The sequence below is a fragment of the Puma concolor genome, chromosome B2, assembly GCF_028749965.1.
Source record: "Puma concolor isolate L17-30 chromosome B2, mPumCon1.1.hap2, whole genome shotgun sequence".
NCBI classification, from domain to species: Eukaryota; Metazoa; Chordata; class Mammalia; order Carnivora; family Felidae; genus Puma; species Puma concolor.
The window spans coordinates 80,055,842-80,069,540 of record NC_141671.1 but is presented as its reverse complement, the minus strand read 5'-3'; the positions used below and the strand labels follow the sequence as shown (position 1 = coordinate 80,069,540).

The window sequence follows — 13,699 nt, the reverse complement described above, 5'->3', positions numbered from 1 at the left end:
ACCCCAAGAGATTACATAATTCGATGAATACCCTTTTCTTCGCTTGCTTTCTCAATGGTATTTGAGAAATGATATTACCTAAAACTCATCCTTCTCTTGACTTCAGTGTTACTCTACTTTCTATTGGTTTTCCTTATTGTTTTTAGTCTCCTTTTCTATTACTCTTGTCAGCTTACAACCAGATTCTAATCTTAGTCCTTTCCTCACTCCTCTGGATGATGCCTCATCCTCACTATGTGACTTCAACCACCACCTTTTAATGATAAATCCTAAATATTTCTATTTACTTCCAGATCTTTCTCCTGAGTGCCAAATCTTTATTATCCAACATACCTGAAAAAACCATATACAAAAAGAAACTCACCTTTTTCTAACTGTCTCTTCACTTTATATTAACACATATACTTAATAAATGGTACCACCTCCAATCCATTTGCCAAGATAGAACTTATGCTTCTCTTATGCATCCTATCATCCACTTAGTCACCAGGGTCTGTCGATTCTATCTCATCCCCAAATCTGATTCCTCCTCTCTAGTTCCACTATCACAACCTTAGTGTAGCCCTTGTTATATCTTGTCTAGATCAGTGCAGTAGTCCTCCAACAGATCTCTCTCCCTCTACTGTTGTCTTTACCTAGAATGCGCTTTCCATTTTAATCTGGTGAGCCTCTATTCCTTAGGATATACTTTCATTTTCTTATGGAATCCCCACACGTTTCTTTCATAGCACTGACTATTGAGAACTGTAATTTCCCATTCTGCCTCCTTCACTAAACAAAAGAGCAATCTGAAGGCAGAGATTTCCTTGTCCTCTGTATCTCTAGGGCTCAGCATAATTCTTGGCTTACAGTCGGCTCTTGATAAATACTTTTCAGTAAACAAATGAGTGAAGTAAAATGTATGAGAGAAGCAAATTAGAAATGTATTAGATCTTGGGGTGCCTGGGTGGCTCAGTCGGTTGAGCATCCGACTTTGGCTCAGGTTATGGTCTCACAGTTTGTGAGTTCAAGCCCTGCGTCGGGCTCTGTGCTCAGAACTTAGAGCCTGCTTTGGATTCTGTCTGTCTGTCTGTCTCTCTCTTTCTCTGCCCCTTCCCCACTAGTGCTCTGTCTCTCAAAAATAAATAAATGTAAAAAAAAATTAAGAAATGTATTATACCTCAATATCATTTAATTTCGCATATTGCTAAGGTAATTTTGTTGCTTTGAAATATTTTTTTTTTAAAGTCAGGTTGGAAAAAAAGACATATGTTAGCCATAAGAGAGCACTACAGTGTTTTACATGGAGAAAAAATACATAACAGAAATAATTTGTAAACTTCAAGTTACTACACAAATGTGAGGTATTATAATATTGCACTTTTGTACTGAAGGTTGCTAATATATTGGTTTTAGTAACATGTATTTACAATGGCATGTATTTATAATGACTACACTTTGCTAAGGTATTTTAAGGTAGATGCCAAGAGAAGAAGATAACATTAACTTCCAAATAACTGGAGAATGGGCTCCTTTTGTAGTTTAGAACAGATAGTATGAAGCTGAGTTTATGAATTTTCTTCTGGCAATTCATGAAACCTTAGTAAAACTGCTTTCCCAATATGCAAGAATAAATATAAATGAATACATATACATATATGTGCAAGGGACAACAAACTATGGCCCATAGACTATTTTTACATGGCCCAGGAACTACAAATGTTTTTTATATCTTTAACTGGTTATTTAAAAAGAAGAAAAAGAATATGCAACAGAGATGTAGCATTCACAGCCAAAAATATTTAATATCTGATCCTTTACAGAAAATTTGCTGATCCCTCATATATAGTATTTTTTAGAAGAAATCAAGAATCTCACAACAAACAAACAAAAAAAGTCCCTAGGGGCACCTGGGTGGCTCAGTTGGTTAAACCTGGCTCAAGTCATGATCTCATAGTTCCTGAGATTGAGCCCAGTGTCAATGGGCTCTGCCTTGACAGTGTGGAGCCTACTCTGGATTCTCTCTCTCCCTCTCTTTCTCTGTCCCTCCCTGCTCATGCTCTCTCTCCCTCAAAATAAATACATTAAAAAAATAAATAAATAAGAGTCCCTTCCTCCCTACCCCTAAATAGTTAAGAATCATTGGAATGCAGGGGGTGTGTGGGATGTCTTTATCCATTTTTGACATCTGCATTAATATATTCTCTATGTTTTGCTGCAGGTAACTAAGAAATGGTAGAGCCTAGAATAACATAACTTGAATTTACTTATTTAAAATTTTTTTTTCTTTAACATTTATTTATTATTGAGAGACAGAGAGACACAGAGCGTGAGCAGGGGAGGTGTAAAGAGAGGGGAAGACACAGAATCTGAAGCAGGCTCCAGACTCTGAGCTGTCAGCACAGAGCCCGATGCGGGGCTCAAACTCACAAACTGTGAGATCATGAGCTGAGCCGAAGTTGGTTACTTAACCGACTGAGCCACCCAGGTGACACTTGAATTTACTTACTTTAGAGTTTGCCATTTAAAATGTCTTATCACACTAAATAGTTTCAAATAATATGCAAATTACTTAGAATCAGCTTATGAAGTTTCACACCCATTAGTGTCTTCTTACCTGAAGTCCTTTTATAAAGTTTTGAATTGAGAAATCATGATACAAAAAGATGTTGGTCAAAATCTGTAGCACTTTTTCACTTAGTTTAAAGGGAAACTGAGTTGTAAGAAGTAGCTGAAAGACATAAAAGGGGAATAGGACACACTCCTTATTAGTCTTTACTCTTCATAAATATCAAGTATAAATCATGAGGCAAAGAATGATACTATGACACAGTAACCATGAAAGCTATAAAAGTAGCTAGGTTATTTTTAGGTCAAATATCAACTAAAACTTTAAATTAATTTACGTAAGAATCATAACCAAAAGAAGCTATTCATACTACATCTTCAGAATCAAAGATGTCCACCATCTTCCATTCAATTACTAATTTAAAAAAATACCATCTATTAACTATACAATCCGTCTTCTCCCGCCAGAAGCCACTGAAGAAGCTATAGGCTTTGGTAATTCTTATTATAAGATTTCTTTTTCATCCCTAACTTACACACATTAATGAGGAATAACACATTATGCACTGTTGAATGAAAAACCCCAAATTAACAGATGTTATCTGTTACAAAATAGCTGCATTTGTATTACTCAGCTAATTTCCAATGGCCTAAAGTGAAGATTTTATACCTGAAAATGAAAAGTCACACTAGGCTTTTAAAACTGAAATGTAGTTATAAAAGGCCACCTGCATTTGACCACGATTGAGCAATTTTAAATACGGCAGCTATAAAAATTTTCCTCAAAGTATCCATAAACAAACGGATACCAGCTTCATGGGGAAAAAAATGTGTAAGTGGTCAGTAAATAAATGGAAGTTTTTCATAATTTACCTTACACAAGCAATATAAAGCACACCTTGAAAGAGTTGATCTGGCAACACTTTGTGGAAGGTCAATAATAATTTAGGTAGAAACAGAACTAAAACTAATTGAAACATAGAGCTAAGGTCTGAGGAAATGTCAGTATTTATGTTCTGCCAAGAGCAGCAATGACAGGAAAGGGTCCACTAAAAATATCAAAATTTTTTTTTTTTTTACTGTTTACCTTTAAGAGAGACAGACAGACACCCAGAGCTTGAGCAGTGGAGGGGCAGAGAGAGAGGGAGACACAGAATCCAAAGCAGGCTCCAGGTTCTGAGAGGTCAGCACAGAGGCTAGCGTGGGGCTCAAACTCATAGAGTGCGATATCATGACCTGAGCCGAAGTAGTATGCTTAACGGACTGAGCCACCCAGACGCCCCTCAAATTACTTTAAATAAAATGTAGGAGTAAAAACATGGTTGCTGTTTTTAGGAAATCATTAAATTTTATTAAAATTTATTAAAAACCTAAAATTTTCCATTGAGTAATGACTGATTGATAGGTAGGTAGGTAGGTAGATACAGAAAAATAGAATCATTCTTTCTACAAAGCTTTTATTTTATCTGAAGAGGCAATATTGTGCCCTATAAAAATCATTAAATATAAAAAAATGTGAAGAAATATGTTCAATATCATACTCTGAGAGATTCAGAAATTTATCACTAATGTTTACATTTATCATCTATTCTTGGCTGTCTTCTTTTCATCCTATTTCACTGATACAATTTTTTCTTTTTACCTTATCAAGTACCGTAGTCAGGTGCTCCTTGCAGGACAGAGACTGGAAAAGTTCTATGCACAACAGAGATGATACTGCATGAGGAAGCAACCGATGGATGATAATAGGAGACGTGGCAATTCCAAAAATGAGTATTAGTGGAAATTCATGTAGATGTTGACTGGTTTTCAAAGGAAAATACAAAATTGGGATTTTTCTTTTTTTAGCAAATATATTTCAATACATCAAATTTCAAATTAAGACCATCTTTATCTGAATGTCTACTGTGTAAGACACTGATGAAGAGTATCATTCTAAATACTAAAATTTTCTAGGTCACTTATTTTCCCGTTAAAGTAATATAGATGGTTTTTTCCCAGACATTCTAGCTCTGAAATCAATCTACTAAAAGATCCTCTCATTTTATAAATAAGAATACAGAGGTCCAGAGAGATCAAGTGCCTCTCTCTAAGGTTATACAATCTCAAGTGTTAGAAGAGTTAGATATTCAATTTAACCTCTCATCCAAAGTTTGAGCTCTATAGTCTTCCTAACAGTTAGACATCCAGTCTATGCTTTAAGAGTTCAGTGACATGAAGCTCACATTTTTCAAGGTAACTTATTCTATTTATGCACATTTCTAACAAACACTATGTCACCCAGCTATACATAATAGCTAAGAAACAGGAAACTTTCCTTACACATATGTAAGACATATTTTTAATGGACACCATTTAAAAATGTTATATACTTTCCTTGCATTAACTCAAACTTATTGGACATGATTTATTCCTATTATTACTAGTATGAACACAAATGACTCCCACAGAGTAAAACAGCACTATCTTTGAGAGCTACTGTGGGTCTGAACACTTTGTACCATGGCTGATGATTTTGTTTGCTCCCTCCTACTGGCTATTGCTTGTCAGTATTCTAGCTATGCAGTTCTACCTTCATAGGAGTGGAGTGCCCTGGCTCTGTTACTGCTCTAAGTTCTTCCTCACTTTAGATGGCAACAGGAGTCACAAGTCTAAGCTCCAAAAAAGTACAGCTCTTTTGTCAATATTCTTAGTGCGCAACTTTCAAGCATGTTAAGCAGTTCAGTTTTAGCATTAAGAAAATTCTTAGAATCTAGAAATCTTAGTTTCTATGGGGGAAAAAAAGACACTATCAAAATAGTAATTATAAGACAATATATAGCTTTAGGTAAATTTAGCCACACCTATTAAGTTAACATACAGAAAAAGCCAAAATAAATTATATCCTAAAAATGCACCACGGCAAATACATGTCACTGGATTTTAAATAGGGTTAGTTAGTTCAATTCTGAATTTCACAGGAATGCCCTGAAAATCCAATGAGATCATGAAAATAGTTTCTCATTATAAAAATTATATAAGATAATGTTATTTAGAAAACATACTTGCTCAGAAGAGCTATATGTAACTCAGAGCTTCTAATGGTGGATACGTATCAGAAAATAAGACCTGACAAACATCTCAAGCTGGAGTAATTTATCGATTTAATGGGCAAGAGACAGACGACCTTGGTGAGAGAAACTACATTTTATATTGCCTTTTCATACTAATTAAAAGGTGGCTAACTTTAGTCTTTTGATCTCATTCTTGGATCAAAAAGCAAATGAAAATCTGATAGGAGGTCTTTGAACATTTAATTATAAGGAATTTGAAATCATTCTGGTTTCTATCCAGTTGGTATTAAAATGAAGATTAAACTGCCATTCATTTTCTCTGGAAAAGGTTGCTCTTCAAGTTAAAAGTTACATGTTTCCTTAATAAAAAGAATTTTATGTAAAAGCCAGGTGATATATCATCTACCTGCTGATAATTATGAAGTCCTGGAGTACTTTTGTGGTGAAGCTTTCCAAATCCTTTAAGATAAGCACAACAGGAGGAGACTGCCATTGGCTAGACGAAGTCCTCTTTTTCCTCGGCAGTTTTGGATCTGTCTTCTTTAAAGTCACGTAAAAAAGGAGTTAAAAGTAAGCCTTACCATTCAAACAATGCTACAACACTACAATGATGTATCTCCCTTTACATTTTACAGTAATACTTTTTCTTTTATTTCTCCCACATAATAAAGAGAAACTCATTCCAACAGTTATTAGCAGAATCTTTTTGTGTCTGACATGGGAATAATAACCAAGAAAAAGGTTCAGTAAAATCTATAACTCATATGAAATATTTATATTTTTTGCTATCTGAGAAAATGACAAAAAAGCATGGGGAGAACATTTTCTATAAATTATTTTTTCTGTTAATAGAATGTTATATGTTGCTTTGCTTTAAGGTGAGAACTAGTATTTTTAATTGAAAAGCACAATAAACAACACTACTTGCTGGTCTGCTACTGTTAAATTTCAAGTTGAAAAGCACCTTTAATACCATCTGGTCCAATCCCAATCTTTTAAAGATATCTGACATAAACTGCATGTAGCATCTGATTTCTAGAAAATTTAAAATTGTGGATCAAATTAAGATATTATGATATGCATGAGACCCAACTTAATTCCTATATAAAGCAAAATGAAACTTCACTTACGGTCGACTTCAGCAAATACGTTTTATCAGAAAATGTTACCACAGTATTTTTTCCCATACTATCTGGCTACACGGCATCATAAACTAAAGCTGTGGTTTTATGGTACAGTTATCCATGAATCACCTAGGTTGTTCATTCTCACCAGAGACTGTGATGGCAGAATGGAGCTTCTTTTTAGTTAACTGTTTACTGTTGAATGTACTTTACTTACAGACCATTTATTCCCCAAGAATTGTAAACGTGGAACAAATTAGATTTTTTAAAAAAATGACTATTTCTCATTGGACTAAGTTGACACTGGGAACTGGCAGCATGGTTCAACCGCACAAAAGCAAATATTGAGGAACCTAAGAGATAATATATTAAAGTCATAGCCATTGTCACACAGATAGAATCTGCCACAGAACCAATTCCTGATGCTGTTTTTGTCACTAGATGACATTCTCCCACAAATAAAATGGCCTTGTAAAATGAGAACCTAAATACTTACCAGGAATTAGACTGCATACTGATAAAAGAATACTTTAAAATTCTAATAGCCTTAGGAAAAGTAAGTAGCTACCATTACTTAACAGCTAGGGTGCATAAGCATATTCTTATTAGAACAGTATTACGTTTAATGCAATTCTAAGCCTCTTCAATCAGATGCAAATCCCCCCCCCAAAAATTGTCAGTTTACATTTACCTGTGTGACACTCATATACCAGCTGGAAAGAGAATCCATTGAACAAAATGTCTTTTTCTGGGTGACCTGAATACTTTCCTCTTTGGATTCCTCATCTACACAGCAGTTCATCAACTTTGAGACCAGCTTTTGCAAAAAATGTTTCATATCTGCAGAATATAAAAGGTAAGAAAGCTTATCTCCCTTTAAAACAAATATGAAACAACTGAAACTTCTTAATCAGTATATTACATTTGGGTAGAATGTATTCTTGTACACTTAACATTAATTTAACATTTAACATATTAACTATTAATGTTCATTAGTATCTTCTCTTTAATATTTAAATTTCATTAATTCAGACTAACACTAAGCCAAAGTTTATGTATACTATCTATACTAAAAATGTTACCTAAGTAAATGTGTAAACACAAAAACTATAAATCTTATGAGGACACTATATATTTAAGTTACACTAGACAGCAAAAAATTTTTAAGGCCTCTAAAAACGATCAAAAGTGTTACTTACATAAGTTATTTTACTGATTACAAATCTTCCTTATAGTCATTTTAAAAGATGTCCTAAGGGCTTTGACTTAATCAGTTCCAATCAGTTTATGATTATGAAAGTAATATAAGCACATAAAGCCCTTATGTCAATTCAAATCTCATTCCATTTTACTCTATTAGTGTCCATATCCTTTACAATTTAATGGTTTCATATAGATTAGCTCTGGCAATGGACATTTTTTACCATGCTAATCTTTCAGAGCAGGACAATAAGATGACTGGAGGCTGAAATATGAGCCTACACAGTCTATTCTCTGTTGGGATAAATAAGAGCTCCCCAATCCTTAATTCTAGCTCCCTGTCCCAAACCTTCCAACTTATTAGACTTTTACCGGGTTAGGGAACACATCTCATAAAATATCTAAACTATTACTGGCAGCGAAGCTGATACGGGGGGGGGGGGGGGGGGCTGGAATAAAGGAAGCAAAAGGTGGCAATGAGTCCTGCAACAGTCAACATTACCATGATAGGCAATAAACCTCACCCTGCCCAAATGTTGTGCCATGCTCTTCCCACAAATAAAAAGGGATCAACAAAGCTAGGGTGGGGGGGCGGGGTGGGGAGAAAGAAGGTCAGAAGAGATCTGTAACATCTCACCAAGGTTATTAGGGCATTTATACTGTACCTGGACAATCTTTAGCTTGCAATGAGACTACATATGGAGTGACATTATTCTGAAGGGCTTCTGTTAGACTTCTGAATGTTAAATCATGATCAGTTACATTCACACCTATGGGATAATACATCAGTATTACACCATCATTTGTACTATAAATAATTTAACAACAAAGCTACTTAACATGTCTAGTGAATTACTGAATAAAAATATTTTTAAAAATATGAGTAACAAAAAAAACCCCATGATTAATAACAGAAACCAAGAAAATATCCTGCATAAATGAAGAGATCTCCATTAACAATAGATACCTGGAAGCACACAAAATACTTGTCAGAAAGGGTATTTAGCATAATCTCTCTTTAAAAAACATTACTGAGAATGTGTAGTTAACCCATGAAAACATCTTAGGAGTAATTTTATTACTTGTCAAATTCATAAAGTACTCTTTAAAATACTCATTCAAAAATAAGGGCTACAGATTCCGGGTTTACTGTGATCCTGACTTAACAAGTGAGGAGAATCCAATCACTAATCCTATTAATGACTGTTGTAGTAAATACAATAGTAAAATACACACTAAGCTGATTTCTGAGGGAAGAGGCTAAAAACAAAACTTCAGGTACTTTAGGTATTTACTAAGCCTCTCGTTCTCATTTCCACAAGTCAGAGTTTAGTGCTGTGCATGCAGTTATCAGAGTTGAGTGTAATTTCCCTATCACACTGGAAAAAATTCTACTGACTGACACTTTCCTTTACGTCACAATCTGAGATTTCTAGAAAGTGCTTTGGCACTTAGGCAGGTGGCAACAGCAGCTATCTTGAAACTGCTTGATAAGTGCTACTATAAAACTTCAACTGTCTAGAAGAAAAACAAAAGGTTCAGAATCTAGGCCACCAATAAACAGAAAAATTTTTTCTAGGCAAGCCAATAAATAAAAATGTTGGCAGGCTATGTTTTTCCTTTATTTATGGGAAGACTGGGTGGCTCAGTCAGTTAAGCATCCAACTCTTGGTTTCGACTCAGGTCATGATGTCATGATTCATGATTCAAGCCCCAAGTAGGGCTCTACAGTGACAGCACTGAGCCTTTCTGGGATTCTCTCTCTGACCCTGCTTTGTGCACTTGCATGAGCTCTCTCAGTCTCTCAAAATAAATGAATAAATTTTTTTTAAAGGCTTATTTATTTTGAGAGAGATAGAGAGATCAGGGGAGAGGCAGAAAGAGAGAGAGAGAGGGAGAGAGAGAGAATCTCAAGCAGGCTCCATGCTCCCCACAGAGCCTGACGCAGGGCTCAATCTCATGAATCACGAGATCATAACCTGAGCCAAAATCAAGAGTCGAACACTTAACCAACTAAGCCACACAAGTGCCCTGGCAGGCTACTTTTAAAGACATATATCTTTTTGAAAATAGAAAATGTGCAACTGTGCCTAAACATTCTTTGACTACATATTTTTTTTTTACAGTATCAAAATGATATTCCTTGCATTATGGTCTATGATTGTGATACTGTATCTCTGAACAAATTTAGGAGTTCAGCAAAACACCAGTTTATCTTGTCTATCACTGATTGACTTTATAAGCTATTTAACATTATGTTGCTTTCAACAATGGACTGTATATTGGAAACAAGAAAATCAACAATGTCTTTAACTGAAAAAATGTTCTCAGACTACTGACTTTGAAATATAAGATTTCCATTAGCTTCTTTTCTCCTTTTGGCAGTAGGCAGAGAAGGGATTTAAACAGTGCTCTCTCAACAATCTATCAAGCCATCCCTCTTGATTACATTTTCCCCACTCCACTTCCAATTGTTGTAACCTAGTAGTAGAGAAACAAAGCACCAAACAGTATAATCAGGCCATCACTGGGTCTCAGTTTCTCATCCATGAATGAAAAGGGTTTTGAAATTAAGTGCAGGCTGCACTGAAAAGCTGTTCACAGTATTATAAAAATCATTCCCTGTGTCGTTACTCAGAGTGGTTCTGGGATCAGCAGTATGGGCATCAGCTGGAGGCCTGTTACAAATGTAGAGTTTTAGGCCCTGCCTCAGACCTATTAATGAAAGCCTGCATTTATTAAGATCCCTTGGAGGTTATTTGTAAGTACATTAAATTTTGCTAAGTATTGCCCTGAACATCAGGAATGAGATTTAGATAATGAACAGGATTAAAGGCAGTATTAGGGCACCTGGGTGGCTCAGTCGGTTGAGCATCCAACTCTTGATTTCAGCTCAGGTCAGGATCTCAGTTTGTGGGGTCAAGCCCCGAGCTGGGCTGAGCACAGACAGCTCAGCTTGGAGCCTGCTTGAGATTCTCTCTCTCCCTCTCTCTCTCTTTGCCCCTCCTCCACCCATTCATTTTCTCTCTCTCTCTAATGATTTTTTTTTTTAAAAATCAGTATTAAATAATACAACTAAGTTACTATCTCAGTGCCCACTAGTTTAACAAACCTTGAATAAATAACAAATTGCAAGTGCAATGAAGAGTACATTTGAAATCCAAATAAACCCACTTTCTTTCCAAAAGAAATAAGGAAATTTGCTAGTATTCCAAAGAAATTTTCCATTATCCTGCAGCCAGATAATTTGGTTAAAATGGGATATTAATGATGGATATTTAAGTACCTAAGAAATTTACAATCTGCAGCTTAAAAGCAATTTATATATAATTCATCCAAGCCCCCTTATAAACTTCATGCAGTATTATGAAATAATCTAAGATTGATAAACTAAGCACAGGGAAATAAAATTAGGGTCATAGATAATTCCACTGAAGATAACAATTTAAAAAAAAAGCACACAAATCTAATCTACTAACCCACTGGTGGTTTCTTTATTACCGAATTCAAATCTCATCTATTCTCATAAAATAACTAAGGAAGAGTAACGCAAATATATTTCTCCTTCATTTTTCTGACAGAAAGTTGAGGAGGGTACTAGCTATTCCCGGATCAATTTCTTTTAATTTAAAGTTGTACAATCACTATAAGGAACTTTTATTGGTTTTGAAAGTATGTAGAACAGTATAATTAGTTTAATTCTATAAATGAAAGACACAAAACAGGTTGATCAAGAGAAGTTAGTCTCTACTATTCTCAACAAAACCACTAACTAAAAAAACAAACCTACACCCATACATACCTAGAATAAGAGCAGCAGTTGGAATTTCTCTGAGTTTTATTTGACAGCCCCAGTCTCTTGAATTCTTATGGAATCCAGAATAAGACTGTTGCAGAAATTCAATTAGACTATTGAATAGGTTTTTATTTAATTCTTCTTGTAGTTGCTACAAAGAAAACACAAAACTTTATGAATTATTATCAGTAGTAATGTGATGCATCTTTCCAAGTCTGGGAAAGAAAATCATCATGAATGCCAAAGATTATGTATAAAATTATTAGATAGATGAAATAAAAAATATTTTTTCCTTAAATCTCCATTCATTAGTATTTTGGATTCCCTCATTAAAGAATCAAATTTATTCATTCAACAAACATTTACTAACCACCTTACAAAGGAAAGGTAGTCTTTATCCTAAAACAGTGAAAAAAATTAAGAACACTTACAATTTAAAAACATTGTGTAAAGTGCTATGATAATACAGAATAAAGAATAGGACCATCCAACTTAAGCTGAGGATGTGAGCCAAAGCATTAAAGCAGGTGATGGGGGAGGCGACTATAGGGAGAAGAAAATCAGAACGAATGGGGAGTAGAGGGAGCAGGGAAGCAAGCAAGCACCAAGTATCCAGGGAACCACACACACAGCTAAGCATCAAGAACATGAGAAGTGGTAGGGAATGAGCCTGGACAAATAAACAAGGGGCTAGACCAATAAAATTACATTTGGTGTTAAAAGATTTGGGTTTTATCCCCTGGGGAGAACCACTGAAGGGACATGAAGCAGAGATGTGATTAAATCAAGGTTGAAAGGGTTAATCTGACAGCACTGTGAACAGATGGGAGAAGCTGTACTGGCAGTGAGGCTGGAAAACCCCTGCAGCCTGGCACTGTATCTGCCTGAAGGCAGGACTTTCCTAATTTGGCCAATGGTGCTACAGGGACTAATGACAGACCTGAGGGGTCTGACATCAGAGGCAGAGACATCAGTTAGGAGGATCATCACAATTCAGGTTAAGAAATGAAGGCCTACGCTAAGAAACCACAAACTCAAATTCCTTCAAGGGTCTTTCAAGGGAATACATGAATGAGCAAAGCCCTAGGTGAAAGCAATAAAGAGTGGTAGGAAGCAGTAATAAACAGAGTGCATAACCCTCCCATTTAAAACAAACAAACAAACAAAAACACTGTGTTGCTCAAATAAAACAAGTCCGCTCAAGATGTTGGCCCTAGAACTACAAATCTGCTAAAGTACGGACATTTTTTAGGGCTAGAATATAAAGAACACAGAAGAAATTGGATATGAGGAATGAGGGAATAAAGTATTTTAAAAATAGCTTGATTCCTTAATTCTATAACTGAATGGATTAATTTAAAGAGTGCCACCATTTAAAAGCTGTGAGCATATGTAGAGGCCCTTGCCTTAGCAGCTATCATTATAAATGTATATTCCAGGAGTGCCTGGGTGGCTCAGTTGGTTGGGTGACCGACGTCAGCTCGGGTCATGATCTCGCAGTTTGTGAGTTCGAGCCCAGCGTAGGGCTCTGTGCTGACCGCTCAGAGCCTGGAACCTGCTTGGGATTCTGTATCTCCCTCTCTGTCTGCCCCTCCCCTGCTCACATTCTGTGTCTCTCTGTCTCTCAATAATAAATAAATGTTAAAAAAAAAAAAATTTAAATGTATGTTCCAGTACCTGAAGCCATGCTTAATACTTGGAACAGGAGTGTTTTTTTAGAATATACAGCTTATGCTAAGCTAATATTACCTATGTTTCATCAATACTCTTGAAAATTGGTGGAAAGGAAGATGGGAAGCAACAAATATGAGATTTACGGTAATAGAGAAATATAAGTTATTAAAAAAAGTATTCACCTCAGTTTCAGATTTCATCTGCTGCCATATCAACTGATAAGTTTCGAATCGAAGCTTACTGTCCTCAGACTCATTTTTCCCTTTATTAAAATAGTCCTCTAAAAACACAGAAAGAAATAGGTC

At 35.5% G+C, this 13,699-nt stretch overlaps 1 protein-coding gene across 5 annotated transcripts in view; it reads right to left on the bottom strand.

The window, feature by feature from the left end:
- Positions 1 to 13,699, bottom strand: part of ORC3 (origin recognition complex subunit 3) — a 72,881-nt gene that overhangs the window by 48,936 nt on the left and 10,246 nt on the right. For 4 of the 5 annotated variants that reach the window (XM_086707390.1, XM_086707389.1, XM_086707386.1 and 1 more), the window contains exons 3-9: positions 13,577 to 13,674; positions 11,727 to 11,871; positions 8,590 to 8,694; positions 7,416 to 7,564; positions 6,007 to 6,140; positions 4,190 to 4,349; positions 2,597 to 2,710 (exon numbers count right to left, since the gene is read on the bottom strand). In XM_086707390.1, coding sequence (XP_086563516.1) covers positions 2,597 to 2,710; positions 4,190 to 4,349; positions 6,007 to 6,140; positions 7,416 to 7,564; positions 8,590 to 8,694; positions 11,727 to 11,871; positions 13,577 to 13,674 — 905 coding nt within the window. The remainder of the gene's footprint in view (positions 1 to 2,596; positions 2,711 to 4,189; positions 4,350 to 6,006; positions 6,141 to 7,415; positions 7,565 to 8,589; positions 8,695 to 11,726; positions 11,872 to 13,576; positions 13,675 to 13,699) is intronic. The other variant, XM_086707391.1, reaches the window with a different exon arrangement.